General features: G+C 41.5%; 2 protein-coding genes across 6 annotated transcripts in view; one reads left to right on the top strand and one right to left on the bottom strand.

The window, feature by feature from the left end:
- Positions 1-26,855, bottom strand: part of pald1a (phosphatase domain containing paladin 1a) — a 118,306-nt gene that overhangs the window by 4,504 nt on the left and 86,947 nt on the right. For all 5 annotated transcript variants that reach the window (XM_084079455.1, XM_084079458.1, XM_084079457.1 and 2 more), the window contains exon 19: positions 14,413-14,568. In XM_084079455.1, the coding sequence (XP_083935581.1) occupies positions 14,413-14,568 (156 nt within the window). The remainder of the gene's footprint in view (positions 1-14,412; positions 14,569-26,855) is intronic.
- polr3a (polymerase (RNA) III (DNA directed) polypeptide A) overlaps positions 1-26,855 on the top strand; it is a 380,370-nt gene that overhangs the window by 285,481 nt on the left and 68,034 nt on the right. The window lies entirely within an intron of this gene.

Below are 26,855 nucleotides of genomic sequence, written 5' to 3'. Positions count from 1 at the left end.
CGGGGGCTTGTGGGGATACAGCAGCACTGCTCCGGGGGTTATTCAGAGAATGTTTCTATTGGGTTTTGTCATGTGAAACATGCTGAGGAAGAACTTAATGGAACAATGGCAGAAATAATAGTATGAAAATATGCCTTACTCTCCAAAGCGCTGATTATAGCTTCTTTGGCCAACACTGGCCGGGCGCAAAACCACCAGAAATCAAACCACAGACACCACAGAGTGCGGTCAATGCATGCACCCACTCCCTGACCATACAAAATGTCATGTTTACAATAGAGATCGTGCAAAAGTTAATCAAACTCATGAATTGAATCGATTAAATAAACATAATCGATCATCGTAGATTTCATAAAATAATCTGTTATTAATTACTATTTTAGACAGGTGAAAAGTTAAAAAAAAAGCTTGTGGATCGGCCATTTTCACTATGACACTGTTGTGCAAGGAAGTATCGCTTAAACATTTAAAAAAAGTTCTATATAAAAAACCTGCACTTCACGATTATTCGATTAATCCAAAAAGTAAAAAGACAGAATAATCGCTAAGAAAAAAATCTTTGCTTCTGGGCGTCCCTGGAACAACATATTTGAGAAGGGGGTCCAAATACATATAATTTAGGGGGTCCTTGGCATGAAAAAAATTTGAGAACCACTGGTTACAATCAATACTTTATCACACTCAACGAAAACATTTGGCATTAGTCCATTAGTCCTACTAGCTGTCTCAATCAAAACAAAGGCCACAGCCCCTTGACACTACAAAATAACACTAAAGATGACTGTACCTTTCCGTCCAATGTGCAATTTGCAATTGTTATTTTAATCTGAGTAACATCTTCCGTACAGTAGCGCCAGCCTAGCTGTTTGCTGGGAAAAGTGTGTGTGGGCGCAGCGGAAGCATTAGTCAGTCCATCTGACTCCCGGGGAATAGATCTGGTTTTGTGGCCTCAAGCAGAGCATTTAACCTGAATCATCTCTTCCATCAAACAGGCTGGATCACATATTAGGAAGTGTGTGAAAAATGGTTAAGTTATGATTATAGTAGTGATGGAAGAAGTACCTTTTTTTGTTAAACTTTCCTCTGCTAGCCCGGATTTGAACCAGGTTTCCTGTGTAAAGTGCTGACAATTTTACAATTGGGCAAATAGAGCCTGCCTGCATGCTCGCTCAGGGGATAAATTTAATCTTAAATTTAATCTTGACCATCAGGTCAACATTTGTGCACATTGAGGTAATCATCTGAGGACCCACCAAAATAATTGGCAAAAAAATAAAATCAGATGTGGGGGGGGTGGGGGAGGGGTCCACGTGGCCAAATACATATCAATTTGAAGGTCCTCCTTGGCACGAAAAAGTTTGAAAACTACAGATTTAGAAGGCATTTTGTAGAATCGGCCTCAGGTCTTAATGGGTTAATTGTCAACCAAAAATGTCATGATCATGATAGGCCTATAAGGTGTAAGAGGGGTTTTGTGTGTGTGTGTGTGTGTGTGTGTGTGTGTGTGTGTGTGTGTGTGTGTGTGTGTGTGTGTGTGTGTGTGTGTGTGTGTGTGTGTGGCGGGTCCAAGCAGCGAGAGAGAGGAAGGGGGGGACAGGGGAGGGACAGGTCCCAGCAACGAAGGGGGTTGGTCTTTTCCCACAGTCGGCTATCTCAAAGGCCTCACATACCTAACCAGGTCCCGTATACGCTACAGCAGGGGGGACAGGGAGGCCTCTGTGCCCCACATCAAAACAGCTGGAGTTGACTGATAGGGTACCTCTCCTCCAGGCATCCGTGGTATGCACCGTACACAAGTCTGGCCATTGTATCGTCCGCCGCGTTTGTGGTTTTTCGCAAAACGTTGGATTTCACAAATTCACGTACGTTTACCCCCCCTCGCCCCCCCCCTCTCTGATGTTTGTCCCCACCGACTCTGATCTCTTCTGCGTCGTCGCCCCAAACGAGGCAATGTAGGCTAATGACCGCCAGAGACAATATTTGTTTGGTACGTACGCCCACAATGTGCGCTCTGTCGCCGTTTAAAATGACACGCGCTTTTTGAACAGGCGCAACGTCATTATGCGGGGCAATTAGACGTAGGTGTTTTCGATGCTTTCGTGCCGGCGTTTGGCGAAAACAGCGGCGCCCGTCCTGAGCGTTGGACATGAGCGCTTTGAGTGCAAAGGCACACGATCCACGCAGTGGTTCCTAAACTCTTAAGCTCGAGACCCAAAAGAGATATTTTATGTACCTGGACTAGTGAAAATAGGCGATCTACAAGCTAGGCAACACGCCGCAATGTGACGAGTTGTGAGCTTGTACTGTAGATCGGCTATTTTGGACCCTGAGTTTACATGAATACTCACTTAAGAATAACACATAATAAAAGGATGTTTGAATTCAGTAAAAAGGAAGAAGAAAAAAAGCTGTTAAACTTACAGCAAAAAAACTAAACAACACAATATGAAAAGGACATTTGAATACAGTAAAGCAAAATAGTTTGTATATAAATTATCTCAATAAGGTAATAATAATAATAATAATAATTTAGAAGAACTGAAAGTTATAGTAGATCTGCAGTTTGTTCAGTTTGTTCTGGGAGTTTGTTTAAGTTTAGTTCTGACAGAAAGCTGACTTTTCCCAGTCAAGAGCTCTGGATGGTTCATGATATCGGACAAAGAAACCAAAATGTGTTTTGGCCTTCAAACCATTCAACCCACTGTACTGAAATAGACTCTTTGACATGCAGGGTAAAAGATCCAAGAGCTGGAGTATTCAGGACTCAAGCAAAAAGCAGCAGCATTCTGAAAGAACTGCAGTCGCCCGGTCGATGTTTCAGGTGGACCTGTAAACACACCATTACAGTAGTCACAGATGAATGGCATGGACAAGGTTTTCTCACATCGAGCTCAATGAAAGGCAAACAGAAACTTTTTTATCTGTTAGGACAAACTGTGAGCCAGACAGACAGACAGACAGACAGACAGACAGACAGACAGACAGACAGACAGACAGACAGCAGGATGTTGGAAACAGCACGTGCTGGCCTAATGCACTGCTAATGGTGATGATGACCCTTGAGCCCTGCCTCTAATGATCGAACCACAGTCAGTGGTGTGTGTGTGTGTGTGTGTGTGTGTGTGTGTGTGTGTGTGTGTGCTTAATGATTATGCCTGGGGGGCATGGGTGGGCTGAACGCGAGAGATCTGCTGCAACGCGTCCAATACATGGATCACTTAGACAGGAGGAGGGCAGTACAATCCATACAGCAGTGGTGGTGGAAAAGTAACTAAATGATGCGAAGCCTGCGGAACTATAGTTCAGGCAGACAACTCAAGAGGAGCGGCAATTCCTGATCGGTCACATGCTCTCTCTCCATCTGATTGGGGCGGGGCTATTTAAACCTCCCTGCTCACAGCTCATTCTTCTTGCTGCTGCTCTTCCATCTTGCTGCTCTGCTATGCTGCTGCTGCTTTGTGCTCTGCTCTATGAAGTGTTTTTGTGCTCCCACCGCCACCCCAGCATCCACCTGTGGGCTCTGTTTCTATGATTCCCTTATGGGGGGTCTATTTCATTCCATTCCCTGTAAAATGTAGTTGGCAAATCATTTATTGCCGTCTATTATGGGCTAATGCCCGGGTGTGAGTCATGTCGAGTCATCTTTATTCATACAGCGCATTTAAAAAACAACAGGAGTTGACCCAGAGCACATTAATATCCATAAGTGGTTAATAATATACCATAAACAATGTGTTTACAGAGTAAAGTGCTTGATATGCAGATTAGAAAGCACTTTGTCTCAACTGCCGTTGTTGTGCTAATGTCCTACATCGTCACTGTCGGGTGGAAACCTTGTATGACAGAAAAAAAACTTCCTTTTTATTATTAGATATGCTTTTTTCACTACTTCTGTGCTACGCTCTTGTACTGTATGTTAAAGTAGGGCATTAAAAAAACAAAACATAATTTGAAATACGGAAATATGAGTTCTCTGCCTGACAGCAATAATAAATAAACATGACTTGACTTGAGGGGCCCGATTAAAAGTGGTTAAGGCCAACATGGGATCCGTTTCTAAATGCATGGTATACTTACTAAGTGGAAATGGCCTGTAGTTAAAATGGTAAATGGTAACCGGTGCATTTACATAGCGACCTTTATCCAAAGCCCTTTACAATGTGCATTACATTACATTCACACACCCACGGCGGAGGAAACCATGCAAGGCACCACCAACCTGCTCATCGTTCAGTTCCTTGCTCAAGGACAATTAGAGCACTGAAGTCTGACGTAATTTACGCATCCTACCTGGGTTTCGTTCCCCCCCCCCCATATATTCTGAATTCCCATAGACGTCTTTAATATCGCGTCAAATAAGAACTGTGTTCCAAAAATAAACAAATAATCCCGGCAGTTTGACTCTTATGGATATGAATGAAGCATCAACTGACTGTGAGAAAACCTAATGTTACTTCCGCCGAATTAGTTTTTTTTTTTGCCAGAGTGACTGACTATCGTAAACGATACAGAGCCTCCTCCCTGACAACATCGGCTAGACGGTTTGTTTATTTTTGGACCACAATTCTTATACGAGACGATTCTAAGACGACCCAATGTTATTCTGCATAGAGAAATGACTTCCACGACCCAGGGGATGAACGAGTGACGTCAGGACTTCTGTGCTCTATTGAACACTAACCCAGGGGGAGTCGGGGATTGAACTGGTAACCTTACCATTCCCCCTGTTGTTGAGTTACTTTTCCCCCCCATTATTATTATTATTATTATGCATGAAACCAAGTGCACATTCAACATAAACACCACGAGTGGCATTATCATCAATTGAAAAAATGACTTCCCCAGGAAGTGGACTTGGAAATGTCAGCTAGCCTGGAGGCAATAAGAGACGAGTGATGTGTCAATTTCATTTAACCCATTAAATCCGGGAGATCATCTGTGTCATTTTAGATTTCTTTGGCTATTCAAAATTAATTGCAGATATACAAGCTCATAGCGTGGCACCGAGTGCCGCGTTACGAGCTTGTAGATCAGCATTTTTTTTGTGACAGTCTTTAAATATACTGTTGTTTTTTTTTACTCAAATTGAACCACTGATACAGTTTTTGTTTTTATGATTTAGAAAACATTTGTAGAATCCCCAGACGCAAAGATTTGACTTACAAATGATCACTTTAAAAAATATATGTATTAAAAGAAAAAGCTATGAGCTTCGATGTGCTATTTCTGAATAGCCAAAGTATAATAATGGTTAAAGTGGTTAAAATCTAAAATGACAGATGCTTTTCCCGGCCTTTAATGGGTTAAAAGTTTCTGCTAAAGTCAGCCTGGAACTTAAGAAATCATGGGCATTGGGCATAATGCCAAGACAGGCTAAAACACTGATTAGAACAACACTGTCCCCTTCAGGTGTCCAGACTAACATTTTACATGAGCAGGCACTGCTACAGTACCATTACGTTGTTTTTCTTCAGTTAGTGGCAGGCAGGCAGGAACACATCATTTGTTCACAAAAACAATTTGCGAAAAAGGCACCTCCGGTACCACACGACTGAATAATTGCATTCCAGCTTTTATTCCAGGAGATATTTAATATTAACCCATTAAGACCAGGAAAGCATCTGTGTGTTATTTTTCGATTTCTTTGGCCAATCAAAAATAGCAGATATACAAGCTCATAGGCAGCGTTGCACCGAGCTCTTAGATCTGCTATTTTTTGAAAAATCTTGAAAATGTGTGCAAATCTTTGGCATTATTTCAAAGCGAACATTTTAACTCAAATCTTTGCTTCTGGGGATTCTACAAATGCCATCTAAAAATATTTTGTTCCAGGGACCCCGAGAAGCAAAGATTTGAGTTAAAATGTATATATATATATATATATATTCAAAGATTTGCACAAATATTTCACGATTTTTCAAAAATAGCAGATCTACAAGCTCATAGCGTGGCACTCGGTGCAACGCTATGAGCTTGTAGATCTGCTATTTTTGAATAGCCAAAGAAATCTAAAAATGACACACAGACGCGTTCCCGGCCTTAATGGGTTAAGTCAAAATACGTACAACCTAATTTTTAAAACAGTAAAGTGGTTGCCACCACTTTATGCTGTGTCTGGTCTAATCTAAGGCTGCAGTGGTTAAGTGGTTCATTTTTCGGAACCACTTAAACCCCCAGGCAACCCGTATCGCGGGGAAAGCTTTACCCAGAATAACAGAAAACAGAAAATACACTGGTATAGAGCCCTGAGGGACTTCGGTGAACCATATAGGGTTCAAGTGGTTAATGGAAAACGTGTCAATGGTACGCTTCATTATTCTGAACCACTTAAACCCAGTGCAGGATTAACGGAAGGGCTTTAGGTGCTGAAGCACAGGGCACCAACCTTGGGTGGGGTGGGGGGGGGGGGGGGGGGCATCAAACAGCGGGGAGAAAGTGAAAGAAGACTGAAATATCACTGAAAGGTGCTGAAATTTAGAAGCAGCGGCTAATGGAGCGCTAAAACGATGAAGCGCGCCGGTGAAGTGTCAATTTCAGAATTCACGGAGATTCTTTTAGTTTTTATCACGTTTCTAAGCCACTAATACCGGAGACTCCGCCGGTCATTAAATTATTGGCTTAACAATAAAATCTCCATGAATTCAAGGCTTCATGGGGTGCGTAATTGATAGAAAATTATATATTTTTTGGGGTGAACTACTCCTTTAATGGGTTAAGCCAGTAGTTCTCAAACCTTTTCATGTCAAGGACCCCCAAAATGATATGTATTTGGCCCCCCATCTCAAAATATTTAGTTCCAGGAACCCCCAGAAGGAAAGACTTTGAGTTACAAATGTTCGCTTTAAAATATACGTATCTATTCAAAAGGTTTGCACAAATGTTCATGATTTAAAAAAATAGCAGATCTGCAAGCTCATAGAGCGGCACTCGGTGCCGCTCTATGAGCTTGTATATCTGCTATTTTTGAATATCCAAAGTATAAAAGGTTAAAGAGGTTAAAGTTATTATGATGCTATATTAACACATAGCAGACAGGATACTGCTCTTCATTCATAAACTGAAGTCATAGTGTTTATGGCAGGAGGGTTTCCTTCCTCTCTATTAGCTCCTTTAAAAAAGGCTAAGAGAACTGATCTGCTGATTTGAACTAAATATTTTCTTTTGAGCTGAAATGCGATCCTCTTTTGTTTAAAGACATAATGCCTGTTGAACTTGTGAACTGTGAACTTGTGAACTTGAGCCACGAATGGGGGGGAAATGCAGGACATACAAAGAAAACACCCAACGCTGTATTGAACTAAGGTTTTGTTTTTGCTAGACTGGTCTAGCTACTACTCCAGTTACTTTAGAATTTATTCTGTTGATCAGTCTTATTTCTATGCACGTTAACAGTGGATTGATTGGTTTATTGAGTGAAATATATATAGTGCCTCAATTAGAAAGGATGAGCCCCTTGAGATGCATCATCTCATTTTCGAGGGGGTCCTTTTGCACGGGGCTAACTTCAATGCGCGTGAAGAATGTCTTGATTAATTGGACATTTTATGTGTTGTTTGTTTAAGTCTATCTCTATGCACGTGAGGAATTTGATTTATTGAACGACATCTGTTTGCTTAAAACTATACTTCTATGCATGTGTGAATGAGTGATTGATTTATTGAAGGCGATGCTATGCTTTGTTTGCTTAAGCATATCAACCCAGAAATAGAGACACTGAAGTCTTTTCACCGTTCCCCAAGGATTCTGTAGTTTATTATGGAGTCCTTACATGGTTTTATTATATATACCAACATCCTGGTTTAAAAAAAAAAAAAAAACTGAAGAAAAAAAAAAGGAGAAAGACGTTTTACTTTTCTAACGTTGCTGTCGGGAGGAAACCTTGTATGATTCTACAAATGCCTTCTAAATAAGTAGTTCTCACACTTTTTCGCAATAAAAAAAAAACATTCAAGATTTTTCAAACACTTTCAAGGTTTTTCAAAAATGTTTAAAAAAATAGCAGATGTACAAGCTTGCAGCGTGTCACTTCGTGCCGCACTGTGAGCTTGTGCATCTTGAATAGCTTGTATATCTGCTATTTTTGAATAGCCAATGCTAAAATATGAAATGACACAGATTAGGTTAAAGTAGCTCACAGGGTGAGCTTGTAGGCTATCTTCTCTACTTTTGTGTGACACTCTTGTATGATGAAGTAAGGACAGTTTTTTACGGAAAAAAAATAAAAAAGGTGAAATATGGAGATACAAGGTTTCTGCCCGACAGCCAACGATACCTACCTTGCACCCCTAAAATAGTCCAGTGTGTGACGTTACGCACGCACGCACACACGCGCAGTCGCGCACGCACGCACGGCTGACATAATCATCTATTAAAAGCTGTCTGGTGGTTCCCATCTCCAGACACTAACCATAATTCCCCTGTGATTTAGAGCCAAGTCTATTTCAGAGAGCTTACTGTACACACGGTTATCTCATGCTGGAATAAATGCCCTGGTCAATGAAGTGCATGTCAGAGAAACTCATTCACTTTGCATTCAGACAGAAAACGAATTATTACTCTGTCCTTGGAGCGTTTTCTTTCTTTCTTTCTTTACACGCATAATTATTTTTTACCCTAGTTTCCCTATTCTGGGCATGCATGGATTTTAAAGCAAATTAAAATATTACGCCACAAAAGTTTGTATGACCAAGTCCTATTAATTTTGACCTGATGGTCAAGATTCAATTTATCCACTGAGCAAGCAGGCAGACTCCATTAGCTCAATGGTAAAAATGGCAGCACGTGCGCAGGAAACCTGGTTCAAATACGGGGTAGAAGAGGAAAGTTACATAGTGCAGCTTTACGTGGTTAAAATACAGTAAGCGGCATTGTCACGCATTGCAATTCATATCACGGTATTCAGCACAAAAAGAAAACTGCAATAAATCTGTGTTATTTTCACTGCAGCACAGCCCAACAAAACATGAAATAAAAAATACATTTAGCACATCGTCAAATAGCTGTGCATGGATCGAATATCATAGGGATCAGTACACAAAGCTATAATTATCACTTTCTAACATCTACTGGACTACTGCATAGCTTCACTATGTGGTCTCCTGTCCCCTTGGGTCCATGTCTGCATTTCAGTGGTAGTAAGTAACTATGTACAGCTTTACTCAAGTACTTTACTTGAGTACTGCACACTTCTGAGGTCTCTTTTATTTTACTAGGGTGTATAGTATACATTGCTTGATACTTAATAGCTCAACTGCAATACATCTCACAGGCAAGCATTGTGCTTTTTAACTCCACTACTTTAATGCCAGCTTTAGTTCAGTTATTTGGAGTATATTAATACAAAGCATAAGTGGCTAACTTAAGCCCTATTTTAAACTTGGGCCATTCCAAAATAGCAACGTTTAAAAAAAAATTGAATAATATTTACTGTGGTACTTTAAATATTATTTTGGCATACTTTTAGTCAAGTAACATTTTGAACGCAGGACTTTGTACTTGTAACGGAGTATTTTTATATTGTTAGGTATTGCTACTTTTACTTAAACCATTAAGACCGGGAAAGCATGTCATGTTAGATTTATTTGGGCTATTCAAAAATAGCAGATCTACAAGCTCATAGCGCTTTTAGATCTGCTATTTTTGAAAAATCGTGAAAAATGGTGCAAATCTTTGAATATATATTTTTAAAGTGAACATTTGTAACTCAAATCTTTGCTTCTGCGGGTCCCTGGAACAAAATATTTTGTCATGGGGGTCCGCGGCCAAACACCTATCATTTTGGAGGTCCTTGACACGAAGAACCACTTCAAAAACTGTTAGGATTTAGAAGACATTTCGTCTTAATGGGTTAAGTATATTTTGATGGCAAAACTTTAGTAATTTTAGTCAAAGTAACATTTTGAACGCAGGACTTTGTTTTTTACATTGTTAGGTATTGCTACTTTTACTTAAGAAAAAAAAATGAAACGGGAGTATCTCCTCCACCACTTGGTCCATTGGGTCTGTATTTTCTCATGGCATAACTGGGCCATTAGAGTCACTCTGATGCACCACATATTTTCCTCTATTCATAACAGGAAGAATATGCCCCGATTGACCGCACATATTTCTGTGACAATTGTTTTCATACCGATTGTTCCAGTCTATTTTGGAATTCCCTGTGTTTTTTCACTCACTTTATTCCACCTCAATAAGGACAAAGAGATATTCATTCATTGATTTCCAAAACATTCCAGGCTCTTGGTCATGTTTTGGCCCGGGCATGTCAGTAAAAATCGCTGAGTGGTTTCATGGTTTTAGATGTATTTTTGACCTTATATCGTTGCTGTCGGGGCAAGCAACCTCTCATCTCCATGTTAAAACTTGTGGTGTTTTCTTTCGTAAATTAGCGTCCTACTTGATCAAACAACGGCATCACACAAAAGCATCAAAGGTAGCAGATCTACAAGCTCAAATCGCGCCACAAAGCGACGCATTTTGAGCGTGTAGATCTACTATTTTTGCTTATTTTATTTATTTTTTATCCTGAAAAGTTTCGGACATAATGGGGTTCCCACCCGACAGATACGATAACCATTTTCAACCTAGCGTCCCTATTTTGGACATGACATTATAGACTGATATTTTCAAAATAGCCGATCTATAAGCTTACAACGTCATCGTGATATACATTATAGATGTGTATCTATAATGCTAAAAAAAAACATCGATTCACCCATTGCTTTACACCTGTAAAACTGTGATTCTGAACAATAAATAACACAACATATATATCATTGCTGTCTTTGGGGCAGAAACCTCTTATCTCCATATTTGAACTTGCGTTTTTTCGTAAATGAATGCCTTACTTGATCATTACTACAGCGTCCCACACAAAAGCATCAAAAGTATCAGATCCGCAATCTCAGAACACGGCGCCAAGCGACGTGCTTTGAGCTTGTAGATCTGCAACTTTTGCTATTTTTTTTTTATTTGAATCCTGAATCCTGTTTTGGACACATGAGGTTTCCAACCGACAAGAAACGATATACATTTCAGATGGATTAATTTGACTACTTTATTTGCACCAACTAGCTGAATTCAGCATGCATGAAGACAAACATTTTCAATGCCAAGATGCCAATGAGCTTAGCGTTAATGAGAACCTTGACAATGAGCTCTTCCTTAAACGCAGGCCTGGTGGGGGGTACAGGCAAGTCATTTCTTCGGAATGCACATAAATTTCATGTTCGTTTTTCAAATATTTTTTCCCCCTCAAAAAATTGCTAAGCGTTGTGACCAGGGCAGGAATTTCAGGGAGGCCACAGAGGCCATGGCCGTCATTGCCCCTCAGTTTGGCCTTGTGCCCCTCAAACAAATGGCATGCCCAGAGGCCACAGTGGCCTTAATGCCCCAGCTGACTGTACCACTTTCTCCTCTGTCTCTTTCTCCAGCGTCTCTTTCTTTCCAGTGTCTTTTGTTGAGATTCTGATTTCTTAACTCCCCTGATCTTTAAACCAATCCAGTACCTTTGTTTGGTGCAGGGCTGAGCATGGATCAGATTATAAATACCTACATTTATTTATTTCACTGCAGATAGTCTACATAAATACATTTAAAATCATCCTTAACACTTAAATCCAATTCATTCTTTCAGTGGACAAACAAGTGGATCTTGTTTTATTTGATGGCCTTCCTGGCATTTGGCCTTTGTGCCCTCAAAAACCTTGTAGATCGGCTATTTGTTTCCACTTAGAAGGTTCAGGTTCAGGGTACAGGCAACACATTTGATGACCGTCTGTCTTTGAGTCTCCTACCGGATACATTAGCATCTTTCCGCCCGGTGTCATCAAATTATTAGCTTAGGAATGCGATGAAAACTAAAAAACTCTCCATCAATTCAATCAATGCTTCATGGGGTGTGTAATTGATAGACACTGAGTAATTTTTTGGGTGAACTAATCCTTTAAGCGCTGGAGGAGCGGCTGTGGGGGGGGGGGGGTAACAGGCAACTCATTTGTTTGGAATGCACGTAAATTCCGCGCTTTTACTGTAGGGCCACAGCTGGCCAAACGATTAATGCAGCAACAAAAACACACGAGGCCTGGACATTATGGAGTTCCATGTGTGAAGAGCCGGCAGTACAATAGAACCAGAATAAGCTTGTAAATTCCAGAGGGGGAAAATCCACATGAAACTCATGGTGACGGTTCACGGCGCGCATATACCCTTGAGAGAGAGAGAGAGAGGCAGCGGTGGAAAGTAACTAAAGTACATTTAAAGCCTCACTATGTAACTTTTTTTTTTAATGAATAAAATGTGATTTTTGTCCAATCTGTAATGGTAGAGCATGTTAACCCATTCAATCCCGGAACGCATCAGTGTCATTTTTAAGATTTCTTTGGGCTATTCGAAAATAGCAGATTTACAAGCTCATAGTGCGGCACCGAGTGCCACGCTATGAGCTTGTAGATCTGCTTTTTAATTTTTTATTGTGAAAATGTGTGCAAATCTCTGAATATATATATTTTTAAAATAAAAATTGTCAAATATTTTGTTCCAGGTACATTTAGAAGCAAATATTTGAGTTCCAAATGTTCGCTTTAAATATATACGTATATATATTCAAAGATCTGCACAAATGTTCAAGATTTAAAAACAAATAGCAGATCTACAAGCTCATAGCGCGGCACTCGGTGCCGCGCTATGAGCTTGTATATCTACTATTTTTGTATAGCCAAAGTATAAAATAATGGTTAAAGTGGTTAAAAACTAAAATGACACAGATGTGTTCCCGGTCTTAATGGGTTAATACAATATAACTCATACAATTGGGGTGGTTGTATTTTGTCTCCCTGCTCTTCTATGGAGACATTTAGATTGTGTCAAAGGTCATGTCTCACCTAGACACAGGATCTGACACAAATGTATCCCCTGAGCAAGCAGGCAGACTCTATTAGCTCAACGGTAAAAAAGGAAACTGGGTTCAAATCCGGGGTAGAAGAGGAAAGTTACGTAGTGCTGCTTTAACAAAGTACTGTATTTGAAGACAATTTTGGAGGTACTTTTACTTCACTTGTTCATTTTTCAATGGTTTACACCTAGTGGCTTAACACTGTGTTTCAAAATTGCATTTCACTTCTTGTACCCCACGAGCAGTGACAAATAAAGCCTTTTTGGTTCTTGATCTTTTTATATTGCACTCCATGGTGCAAAACCAACCGGCCCTCTGGGACAAAATGACATTGAAGTTGAAGTGGAGAGAACAAAATGAAGTCTGCACACACACTGTGTGTCTGGGAGCAGACTTCATTTTCTTCTCTCCGGTGTACGCATTGTTGTCCAGCACCTGTACCATCCTTTCCTCTTGGATGTGACACTGTGCGCTTCCGTTTGGACTCTTATTTCTAATTGAAGTGCTCTACTTGCAGCGGTTCTCAAAGTGAGGGGTCCGGGGAGGGTACCCGGTGGTCCCCAGCAAAATGTTTTTACCACTTTAACCATGTTTTATACTTTGGCTATTCAAAAATAGCAGATCTACAAGCTCATCAACACTTAAATTTTCTTTTTGAATCATTTACAATTTTTCTTGATAATATGTACTTCTCTTCTTGGTGGTCCCCTGGCACAAAATCTTTTGAGGTGGGGGTCCACGGCTAAATAAATGGCTATTAATTTGGGTGCCCTTGGACGTGAAAAAAGTGTTGGCACCACAGCTTATAAAGCCTGGATTTTTATACTTAGCTTGAATATTTGCTATCTTACGGCATGCAACACCGATGGCACGCAACTAAGCACGTATGTGACACGTTGTGAGCTTGTACAGCTGCCATTGACTGAGCACGACAAACCCGCTACGCAACTAAAGTATAACTGAAGCTATAACTGTACCCGTTCTAGAGTTCTCAACAGGCCTGAAAATTAAAGCCCGGCCCTAACTGAACCCGAACAATTACCATACTTTTAGGCTTGAAAACCCGAAAACCCCGAACATGTGTTATTATGAGCGTCATAATATGCGTGTCATCAAAGTCACGCATCCAACACGCTTTGAACTGAGCAGATTGGACCTTCCGTTCCAGAGATAATGGCCAAAGCATCTTGAAAACGGCCACTTTCGCCGATTTTCAAGCGCCGATTTTCGATTGAGTTTAGGCCATTGTCGCCCGTTTTTCTTTAATAACACGGGCTAGAAAGGTCGGACGGCGAAAAACTAGATACCTGAGTAAAGTTCACTTTGAGATGCATCCAACACATCCACTGCCATTTCCGTCGGACTTACCGTTAGGGGCACTTTTTGGGGGGAAATAAATTATTATTATTTTTTTTTCTTCACTGAACCCGAGGCTCGGCCCGGCCCGACTAATAACCATAGATTTTGGGCCCGGCCCGAAAACGTCGGGTCGGGTTCGGATACAATTTGAGAACTCTAACCTGTTCCATCCACAGTGTGAAGGAGCGCTGCCAGGAGTCCTTCTTCTCCAGATGCAGGTAGGTGTTGAAGAGGATGAGGTACATGTAGCGCTCCAGGTACTGCAGGCTCCTCAGCAGCAGCTGCTGGCCCTCCTTCTCCGTCTTACTGCTCTTGATCTGCATGGGGGAGAGAAGCGAAAAATGACGGTCAACCACCTTTTTTCACTGACAAAAACGAAATAAAAACTAAGCTATGATGACTAAAACTAAGACTAAATATACTGACAATTTCGTCAACAAATAAAAACTAGACTACAATGTTAGGGAGTGACTAGTGGAGAAGAGAGATCCAGTAGAACTAGACAAGAAAAGTCATTTTATGCTTGGTTGCGCTCTGAAAATAGCAGATAGGGTAGTGCTGCGACGCAAGCTTGTAGATCGGCTATTTTCAGCATGCAACCAAGTGTAAAATCAGTCATTACGACGCCGCCAAGGCCCGACAAAATACATCAAGCTGGAGAGATGGGGAGAGCCCTGTTTTTTTTCTTTTTTTTTCTTCTTTTTTTTTTTCTGTTTCTGTTGAACAATATATATATATATATATCTCCCCCTTTTGGATAGTTGCAGCCGTAGAAGAATGGTAATTGTATGTGTCTTTCCCGGCATTCTTATCGTGGTACAACAACGCACAAAGGGCCAAACGCAGGCAGCATAAATTCTGCCTAGCTGTTAAAAGGTCAGGTAGCTTGACTCTAATAAGAGGAGAAGCCCCACAATCCCATCTCTGTAATTACGTTCTTTCTCTAATTACTTCCTGCATGTAGAATGTGTGTATACTGTATGAAGAATGCTGGTCCTTGCTTGACAATTATTGAGCCTCTTTGATGCAGGAGTAATGATGAAACCTCCATCACAACATTCTTGGGAGACCCTTGTGTGTGTGCGTTCCCCCCTCATTAAATTAAATTCATCATGACACACAATTTTCAAAGAACAAAGCTGAGAAAATAAATGGCCTACAACCACCTTAAAACAACAACAACTGAGGGGCATCGTATTACTGTACAGTACATGCAATAACAACATTTAACCATTACTAGTGTCACATGCCGTAAAACCTTTTAATTTTTATTTTAAACCAAAGTTTACTGTCTGTATCTGCTATTCAAAAATCTTGAAAATGTGTGCAAATCATGAACTTGTGTGTATATTTTAACACAAACATTTTTAACCCATTGAGACCTGAAGCCGATTCTACATGTCTCCTAAATCTCAACAGTATTCTGAAAAAAACGTATGTTTCTATATCAGTGGTGCTCAAACTTTTTCATGTCAAGGACCCCCAAAATTATAAGTATTTGGCCGCGGACCTCCATCAAAACATTTTGTTCCAGGGACCCCCCAGAAGCAAAGATTTGAGTTAAAAATGTTTGCTTTAAAAATATATGTTCAAAGATTTGCACACATTTTCACGATTTTTCAAAAATAGCAGATATACAAGCTCATAGCGCGGCACTCGGTGAGTTTGTATATCTGCTATTTTTGAATAGCCCAAAGTGTAAAATAATGCTTTTTAGCTCAAATCTAAAAATGACACAGTTCCAGGTCTTAATGGGTTAACTCAAATCTTTCATTCTGGAGGTCCCTGGAACCATTTATTTTTTCAGATGGGGGGTCCGCAAAATATGTATATTTTGGGGGTCCTTGACGTGAAAAAGTGTGAGAAACACCAGACTAGGCGACTAATAAACTCAGTGCATCAGAAGCGGGTCCATTGACATCATCCCAGCGCGGCTCTTATATTATAAACCGCAGGGGGAACTTCATTAACAGCGGGACCACCACAAAAAAAAACTGGCTGCTAAGCTTAGCGAATAGGCGTTACGCTGACGAGGCCGTTTCGGCACAGTCTGGTCGGTCGGTGACTCAAAGTCGTGGAACGAGGGTGGGATGGCGTGGGCGGGGGGGGGGGGGGGGATAGTTTCTTTGTGGGGGGCCTTGATTGCTTCGGGGCCTTGAGGTCAGTCTGGCACGGAGTCAGGAAGAGTGTTTTCAGTGGCAAGGTCTGCCATGCAGCTGCAGAGTTCCTCTGTAAGGTTGTGGAGGGGAGGGGAGGGCTGGGGAGGGGTGGGTGGTTGTCGGGGGGTTAGGGAAGGTGAAGAGGAAGACGGGGGTAATATTATGGTCATAATATGGCTCATGATGTGCCATCAGCGGTCAAGCGGATCCGTGGACCAGACGGCCAGATTGCTGTCTGCTTCCATAATGTATGTTTTAGAGCAGTGGTTCTCAAGACCTTTTTCATGTCAAGGACCCCCCAAAATGATACGTGTTTGACTGCGGACCCCCCACTCCAAAAATAGTTAGTTTAGTTTACAAAAATAGTTGTGCCAGAGACCTCCAGAAGCAAAGATTTTCATTTTTGAGAGTGCTGAAGTCCTGGTGGATGCCTGGATGCACCTTTTCAAAGGTTATCTATAATCCAGTGGTTCTCCTTGAAAGTGTTCTAAGGGGGTCTTTCCTCCCGAGCTAAATTATTGATAGTTAGGAACCAAAACTGACACTCAAGAGAGTGAAACTATTTTGTACACTCTCTGAGGCGTCATCCCAAAGCCTATAGCACTTGTGCAAGGACGCGCTGTGATTGGTCAGTAGCCACTTTGAGTGGCAGTTGGGGGCAAACGCTCTCGCCAAAACACGATTTACGATTCTGTGCCTATCGGTACGTAACTTGGACGGCGCCGAGTCGGCTCAAGCGAACTTCGCAACATTCGGCACGGCGACTCGCTCGCCTTAGCTCGCTCGCCGGTGCCTCTCATGGCTCAAGTTCTCTTGAGACGGCGCGCCACCATCGCGGTCAAAACTATACTTTATCGTCCGCAAAAAATGTCCTCAGTTGTTGTAGGCAGTTTGCGTGCGTCACAGAAGCGGGCGTGGTTTTTGGTAGACACAAGCTGTATCGGCTTTAGTATGTCGCCTCTCTGAGTTATGGGGGTCCTCCGTGTGGCCTAATCCATGACAAACTGGGGGTCCTTGAAATTAAAAAGGTTAAAAGAACCGCCACTATATTAAATGTACGACATTTACAGTCAGAATTTACTGTGGTGGTGCTGGATGATGAGAGACAACTAGCTGTGGAAGAAGCTCTTGGACGTAAAGGCCGTCTGTTGTGGATACTGTGGTGTCCTGATGACTCACTCAGCCCTTTCTCCCCAAGGTCAGACCACTGTCTGCCTGCCTGCCTGGAGGATTCCTCACCAGAGTCAGACTATTGACTATATGTTCACACAGCGGCCATTTTGCTCTCGCCCACTCACGTCATACTTGCGGGTTGGGAAGAAATGCCACCCGGGATGGCATTATTTCATTAACTTAATAGCAAAATGGTCCCCATGTGAATATGGTGAATTACTTTGTTCCTCCCAGCATTTTCTCCCAGTAACCATGTCAAGGATCCCCAAATTGATATGTATTTGTCCGCAGACCCCCTCCCCCCCTATATATTAATATTTTGTGCCAGGGACTCTTGGGCGCAAACATTTTCTGGAAGTTTAAACATTTTCTTCAGAACTTCCTAGTTTTCAAAAATAGCAGATGCACAAGCTCGCAAGCGCGGCACGAAGTGTCGCGCTGTGAGCTTGTACATCTGCTATTTTTGAAAACTAGGGATGGATATAAATGGATAAAGTGCTTAAAGTGATTGTGACGCTGTACTAACTCGCACTGCGAGCTTGTACATTTGCTATTCTTGAAGATTTTGTGAAAAATATAAAAAAAATATATATTTTTTTTTACATAAATCTTCTCTTCTGGGGAGGTTCCTGACACAAAACATTTTCAGTTTGCGGTCAAATACGTATCAATTTGGGGGGTCCTTGACCCGAAAAATTTGAACAAGGGGTCCTTGAAATTCAAAAGGTTGAGAGGACAACTGTATTAAAGACATTTCCTTGGAGCCGGGAGGGAGTATAGTGAAGCGTCTAGCATGCACGCCTCTCTAAGTAGGTGGGCTGGCAGCTGGAGCCATTTGAAATGTGCAACAGTGCACCATAATATGGTCATTCCAGAGCTGAATGACGCAACAGACACACAGAGAGAGAGAGAGAGAGAGGGAGGGAGGGAAGGGCAGTGGTGTAAAGTAACTAAGTACATTTACTCGACTACTGTACTTACAGTAAAGTGCACTTTTCAGGAATTTTTACTTTACTGGAGTGTTTCCAATTTTCAATACACCTCAGAGGCAAATATTGTACTTTTTACTTCACAACAGTTATTTGACAACTTTACTTACTAGTTACTTTGTAGATTTTGATTTATTATAAAAAATAAAAAACATGCATTAACCACTTCAGCCTTATGCATGCCGATCAACACAAGCTCACAAAGCGACGCATTGTGAGCTTGTAGATCTGCTATTTTCATTTCCCACAAGTATTTCTACATGATGGTATCTGTGCTTTTTTGCTTAAGTACAAAACGTGAGTAGTTCTTCTCCCACCACTGGGGAAGGGAGAGGGAGTAAAGTGGGGCTTCCTGTTCCTTTCCAAACAGGAGCGTTGGGAGCACCACTTTTCCAGGCCTCTTCTAGGAGGAGGAGGAGGAGGAGGAGGAAGGGGAAAACTATACGGCGAGGCAGAGAGACGCTTTGCAGACGTCTGTCTGTCTGTCTCCCAGCCAGTGTAACTGTCTGTCTCCCAGCCAAGTAACTAAGTACATTTACTCAAGTACTGTACTTAAGTACAATTTTGAGGTACTTTTACTTTACTGGAGCATTTCCAATTGTCTATACTTTTACTTCTACTCCACTACTGTACGTCTCAGAGGCAAATACTGTACTTTTACTCCACTAGAATTATTTGAAAACTTTAGTTACTAGTTACTTTGCAGATATAAATTATTAACCACTTTAGCCCCATTTTATACCTAGGTTATTTGAACCGCGACACGTTGTGAGTTTGTAGATCTGCTATTTTCAAACATTTTAATACTTTTACTTTTGATACATTAAGTACATTTTGATACCAATACTGCATTTTTAATTCCGGACTTTTGACTTTTGCAGTATTAATACTTTTACTTGAGTAAAACATTTGAATACTTTTTCCACCACTGTCTCCCAGCTCTCTTTGCAGACGTCTGTCTGTCTGTCTCCCAGCTCTCTCTCTCCAGGAGGCGCCGGGGCCAAATAATAAAGTTAGGAAGCGCACACATGCAACATCATTCTAACCACTTTATTCATAGCAGATATACAAGCTTGTACATCTACTATTTTGGAGAAAAATTTACTGAAATCTCAAAAAATTATAATGACTAACTAGAGCATTGGTTCTCAAAGTGGGGTCCGGGGACCCCCATGGGTCCTTGAGGGAGTTCCAGGGGGTCCCCAGCTAAAAGATAGATAGTTAGGAACCAAATCCCTTATGGGTCTGTAACTCTGAGAGTGTACAAATGGAACCAAATGGACCCGTTAGGGTCCATTTGGTTCCATTTGTACACTCTCAGAGTTAAATTAACATAGATTGGGGTCCCAGAGATAGAAATGCCATTAAATGGGGGTCCGTAGCCTAATGCATGTCAAACTAGGGGTCCTTGAAATTAAAATGGTTGAGAGTCACTGAACTAGAGGGTTCGGGCCTCACACCTACTGTACGTCGTACCGCCAATCCATATGAATCTCTGCATCTGTCAGTCCTTGTCCCTTTTATGCCCATAAATGGAGATATCTTTATCTGTCAATCCTTGTTCCTTTATGCCCATATATGGAGATCCCTGAGGTCATCAGTATGTGTCCATATATGGAGCTGAGTGATTTGTTTGCGCCTGATGCCATGACGACACACTGAGGTTAGACACACTCCATATTTGGGCGTATAGCTGCATTGGGAACTCCTTATATGGTTATGGCTGAGTCATGGTGACATGAGCGTGACGTCAGAGGTCCGCCCGCCGGCCGGCCAGTCCTCCCTTGAGCCAATTTTATTTTAATAAAATATTCGTTTTACCCCTGGGACCCCTTCAAGGACCCCTGGAAGGCCGAGTGCGACGAGAGGCAGGTGAATGCGGGGGCCAACCTTGATCCCCCTCTGCACCCTGTTCTCCCAGGGGGCTCTATCTACTTATTGCACACCCCTCTCTCAATTCTGTGCATGAAAAAAATAAAAAGAATCTGCAGTGCCAAACCTGGCAGCCATCTGTGCACAGGCAACGGCCAGACACCCAACTCATAACACGCACAGACACACGCGCGCGCACACACACACACACACAGACACACACACACGTGCGCACAAACACAGATATACGTACGCACACCGCGGTTGAACAAGTACTCAGATTTGTTTACTTAAGTAAAAGTATCAATACCCACAGCGTAGAAAAATGTATAAGGCCTGTATTAACATTTTTACTCGAGTAAAGGTACAAAAGGTATTGGCATCAGAATATGCTTAAAGTACCAAAAGTAAAAATACTCGTTAAGCAGAATAACAGGTTTATAAAAATGTGTCAAAATGTGTCAATTCTTCAAATATAGCAGATCTACAACCTCACACCGCGTTGCATCACGTTGTGAGCATGTAGATCGGCTAATTTCGAATAGGGCTAAATTGGTTAATGTACGTTTTGTAATAATAAACTAAATCTGCAAAGTAAATAGCAACTAAAGCTGTCAATTTTTTTTACTGTAAAGCATTGAAAATGGAATTACAATTTACATTTTATGCATTTAGCAAACACTCTTAATCCAGAGCGATTTACAATAAGCAAGGTAAACACGAAGTTATACATCAAATGCATAGACATAGTAATCTAGGATCATAAAGTAAGGTACCTCAAGATTGGATTTTAAGTAAAGTTCTTGACTAAATGTACTTAATTACTTTTCCAGCGGTGCAGACCGCATGCCTTCAGATCTCACACCTCCACTAAACAACGGCACATGACGGCTCAATCACAACAGGAACACCCATTAAAACTAATGGTTCCTCTTGATGTTGTCTCCAACACCTAAAGCCCCATTATCAACAAAACGACTCCTTAAAGGTTTCATGACATTCAGTTTTACAACACATTAAAAGTCTTTATCATGGTCCTTCAAACGTGTATTAAAAGTTTTAACTGAAAAATCCAGTCCAGTGATCCATGGCAGAATTCTTTCTCTCTGATTTCTAAAGCCTTTTCAAGTGCAAGGAAAAAAAAATCTTTGCCTGCGGGTGTCGCTGTTGAGGGATTTTGACTGTCAATAATCGCCTCTGCTCCCACAACTCTCTTATATGGCTCTGGTTGGCACTACGTGTGACGTGACGGTCCACCAATCAGTGAAGCCGAAGACGGTTTGGGTTGGCCAATCAGGGAAGCCGATGCAATGCAATCTCCCAAAACGCTGATAATGTGTCCGTTTCTCAGGCCGATTCAGATATTTGTGATTTTTTGGTTCTCGGAAACCGTTGGTTCTTCCGTGCCATTCGGCTCTGCACGACTTATATGTGACATACGCCAAGTCTGACACCGAACGTTCGGACGCTGTCCGAGTTATGCTGGGTATTTTCTCAACTATAGACCATTGGTTCTCAAAGTGGGGTCTGGGGACCTCCAGGGGTCCTTGGGGGAGGGGGGGGGGCGTTCCAGGGGGTCCCCAGCAAACTTTCTTAACAAAGCATCACATTCATTTTAACCACTTTATCCATTTATATGTTGGCTATTCAAAAATAGCAGATCTACAAGCTTGAACATCAAGCTTTTTTTGAAAATATGGAAAATGCAGATTAATTGTGATATTTTTTTAACATACATCTTCTTTTGGGGGTCCCTGGCAAACCCTTTTTCGAGATGGGGGGTCCGCAGACAAATATAAATCACTTTGTGGGCCCTTGGCACAAAAAAGTTTAAGAACTACAGCTACAAAAGGCTTGCCTCCAAGAGATGTTTTCCAAGCGAAAATTGAGAGAGAAAAAAAAAAAGATCCATTTCAATTGACTTCATCCTCCGATGTGCTCGACAAGAGGCAAAGAAACCACAGGCTCTGGTGCATGCCATCAAACCAGTGGTGGAAAGTAACTAAGTACATGTACTCAAGTACTGTTACTTGTGTACACATTTTAGGAATGTTTACTTTACTGGAGTATTTTCACTTTTTACTTTTACTTCTACTCCACTACATCCCAGTGGCAAATATTGTACTTTTTACTCCACTACAATTATTTGAAAACTTTGGTAACTAGTTACTTTGTAGATTTGTATTATTATTTCAAAAGATGCATTAACCACTTTATCCCTACATACTTCAGCTGTTTGAAAATAGCCGATCTACAAGCTCATAAAGCGTCGCTATTTTCAAAAGACGTTTATACATTTTTAACACATTCTGCATAATGAGTACTTTTACTTTTGGTACTTTAAGTACCGTACATATTGATGCCAATACTTTTGTACTTTTACTTTTTAAGTACATTTTGAATTCCAGACTTCTACTTGTAACAGAGTATTTCTACATGCAGTATTGATACTTTTACTTGAGTAAAACATTTGAGTACTTTTTCCATCACTGCATCAAACCCATCTGTGCATTATGTAACCATTTGAGAAATGGCCTCCACAACACAAACTGAGGGAAAAAAGGACAGTAATTCTAACCTCTTTTTTTTAAGTTAAAGGACCCCCCAGATGTGTATCGTCTCTGTCGGGTGGAAACCTCATATGTCCAAAATTGTCAAATGGTCAAATTCAAAAGCATCAAAAGTAGCAGATCTGCAAGCTCAAAATACGTGCAGATCAACTACTTTTGATGCTTTTGTGTGACGCTGTAGTATGATAAAGTAGGCTGTTAATTTACCAAAAAACACAAACAGTTTGAATATGGAGATCAGAGGTTTCTGCCTGACAGCAACACAATATAATAAAAATATTAATGGACAGAATAATACCTGCTAAGTAGAGAATGGATAGTTGTAGGCCTACATGCATGTGCGCGCGCACGTGCGTGTGTGTGTGTGTGTGTGTGTGTGTGTGTGTGTGTGTGTGTGTGTGTGTGTGTGTGTGTGTGTGTGTGTGTGTGTGTGTGTGTGTGTGTGTGTGTGTGTGTGTGTGTGTGTGTGTGTGTGTGTGTGTGTGTGTGTGTGTGTGTGTGTGTGTGTGTGTGTGCGCGCGCGCGTGTGCTCGGAGGAGCCTCACGTGCACTTGTAGAATATTCCCTCAGAAAAAACATTGTTGGGGAGGATGTGGAGAATTCTTTCCATTCCATGTGATTGTGTGTGTGTGTGTGTGTGTGTGTGTGTGTGTGTGTGTGTGTGTGTGTGTGTGTGTGTGTGTGTGTGTGTGTGTGTGTGTGTGTGTGTGTGTGTGTGTGTGTGTGTGTGAGAGAGAGAGAGGGAGATGGGTTTGGGCGCTCTAGGTATGAGAGGATTGCATATTTCTGCGTCTGTGTGTCTGCTCCCTGATGCAGTGCTTCTCAAACTTTTTCATGTCAAGGACCCCCAAAATTATCATGTATTTGGCGGAGGCAGACCCCCCCCCCCATCCATCTGAAAAAGGTTTTGTGCCAGGGACCCCTCCAGAAGAGAAGATTTACTCAAAATTCGAAAAAAAATCAGATATTTTTGAAATATTTTTCAAAAACAGCAGATGTACAAGCTTGCGGCGCAGCACGAAGTGACGTGCAATTTTTTAAATAGCTTTAATAGCTTGTCGATCGGCGGATATTCAGCTATAGCTTTCCCCACAATAACAGAAAAGACACCACTGTAGAGCCCTGAGGGATTAAACTTGAACCCGAGATGTTCTCTAGCTAACGCTATAGGCCATTATAGCGCTGTGGGCTCATAGTGTTAATGGAAAAAGCTTTATCGCTGTGCACCAGGTGGACACGTTTATATCTATCAATTTTCAAATGGCAGATAAGAGTGCATCAGCAGAAAGTTTAAAAAAAAACGGAAACGTGTTTGTTTGTACAGTAGATTACTTCCCCTGCTTCCAGGAGAGGCTCAGAGAGAGAAAGAGAAAGAGAAAAAAAAAGAGAAAGAGAAAGAGAAAGAGAAAGAGAGATATGTATGCTGACCATCCAGCTAGTCTTTTCAGCCCTTGTTCACTGTCGAAGGTGAAAGCCATATCTGGAATCAGTGCTCCTTTAGGAAAAAAATAATCTTAATCCATTCAGACCGGGATCGCATCTTTGTCATTTTAAGATGTCTTTGGCTATTTTCAAAAAACATTGGCAAAGCCAACATTTGTAACTCAAATCTTTGCTTCTGGGGGGTCCCTGGAACACAATATTTTGAGATGGGGGAGTCCGCGGCCAAATGCATATCCTTTTGTGGGTCCTTGATATGAAAAAGTTGGGAGCACCACTGATTATCGCAACATACTGTTATAGGATTTAGAAAACACTTTTAGATACGGCATGTTTTTGGCCGCGGACCCCCAATCTCAAAATGTTTCGTCAATGAACAGCGTCACACAAAAGCATCAAAGGTAGCAGGTCCAGGTAGAATGGAGAGAAGGAGAGAAGGAGAAGAAGCGTGCCTTTATCTCTTCACAAACACACAGGCGAGCGGGGGGGATTATACATGCTCAATATACTATATACTTATTATAGATTAATAGAACCTCAAGTGTTGACATTTTGCTTATCTGACAGACTGACACACACAAAGCTGCCTGTGTGCTGCAACACTGTTTATGCGTCATTCATTCATACTAGTAAATCCTTCAGGATTAACCCTTTCAATGCGGGAACGCACCTGTGTCATTTTAGGTTTTACAACACTTTAACCATTATCTTTGGCTATTAAAAAATAGCAGATATACAAGCTCATAGCGTGGCAATCTGTGCTGCGCTTTGAGCTTGTAGATCTGCTATTTTTGAAAAATCGTGAAAATGTGTGCAAATCTTTGTATATATATATATATATATTATTTTTTTTAAGCAAACATTTGTAACTCAAATCTTTGCTTCTGGAGGTGCCAGGAACAAAATATTTTACAAATATTTAAAGATTTGCACAAAATGTTTCAAAAATAGCAGATATACAAGCTCATAGCGCGGCACTTGGTGCCGCGCTATGAGCTTGTATATCTGCTATTTTTTAATAGCCAAAGAAATCTAAAAATAACACGTTTTTAAGACCGCCGTTCCCGGTCTTAATGGGTTAAATAAATGCTCTTGAGTGAAAGGCTAAGGGTGGCGGAATGACTTTGTGTCTCATAAATGGATACAGTCAAGTCTTTATCTCCATCCTCCCCTGTCTGTCTGTCGGGGGTGGGCGAGGCAACAGCTGCTACAAGGAATGATTCATAGAGATTGTTTCGTTTTAAACTTCACAGGAAATAAATTACTTAACTAGAAAAAATGCTCCTCGGAGCGCAGGTCTCCGCCAGGTCAGGTATAGGTTATTGTGGGCCGGTAATGTTGGGAATTCGGCCAATCAGGATGGAATATGAAGAATCAGACGGATCAGTCTTGATCACTTGACTTGACTATATAGATAATGTGTACCGATGTGCGTGATGTTTGGCCAAAATTTGTAGGAGTAATGTTTTGCAAATATCGGCCTCCTGGTGGCGCTATAATAGGGCAATGTTAAAATGGTGGCATTTGTTCCTCAACGTAGTGCGAATGTGCGTGCAAAGTGGCAAACGGGCCACTCCTGCAAACTTTAGATGTCAATCTTAGCCAATCAGGATGCAATATGAAAAATCAAACAGATCCGTCTTGATCACATGACTATAGAGATCATATGTACCGATTTGCGTGAAATTTGGATAAGATCTGAAGGAGTAATATAAAAAAAACAACAGCTGTTTTACATAAGTCGGCCTCCTGGTGGCGCAATAAAAGGCAGATGTGATAAATGCAGGGCAAAAGTTTTTCCTTGGCCTCTAGGGAGTGTGCATACAAAGTGTTACATAGATCTGTGCAGTTATAGGTAAACAATCGGGCTGTTATGGCACCACCATTTCTTCCTCAGCCTAGTGGGAATGTGTGTGCAAAATGTCACGGAAATCGCACGCCGTGTTCATGATTTGAGGCCTTTTGTTCAAAACGGAGCACTCCTGCAAACTTTGGAAGCCAATTAGGATGGAATATGAACAATCCGAAAGAAGGTTATCTGAAGGGCTAGTGGTTCCAGCAGAGAGCTCCAGACTTCCTTTTCCCCCGGGCTACATTAGCCACTTCATCCTGGGGGATTCCGAAGCGTTTCAAGGCCAGAGTGGAGATATAACCCCCCCCCACCCCGGTCCCTGGTCTGCCCCGGGGCCTTCCTCCAGTGGGACACGAACAGAAGACCTCCCAAGGGAGACAGGGAGCATCCGTACTATAGACGCCCGAAACAACCGTAACTGGCTCTTTTCCACGAGTAGGTCGAGTAGGTCAATACAGTATGACTAGCATATCTGCAGTGGCTGGAAGTTGGACTCCCTACTCCGAGGGGGTCTTCAACAGTGGGTCCGGGACCCCTGGGGGGTCCTCA

Source organism: Gymnoscopelus microlampas (assembly GCF_963454915.1).
Source record: "Gymnoscopelus microlampas genome assembly, chromosome: 14".
In the NCBI taxonomy this organism is placed as follows: Eukaryota; Metazoa; Chordata; class Actinopteri; order Myctophiformes; family Myctophidae; genus Gymnoscopelus; species Gymnoscopelus microlampas.
Note: the sequence above shows the minus strand (reverse complement) of the source record. Positions and strands in the feature narration are given on the sequence as shown.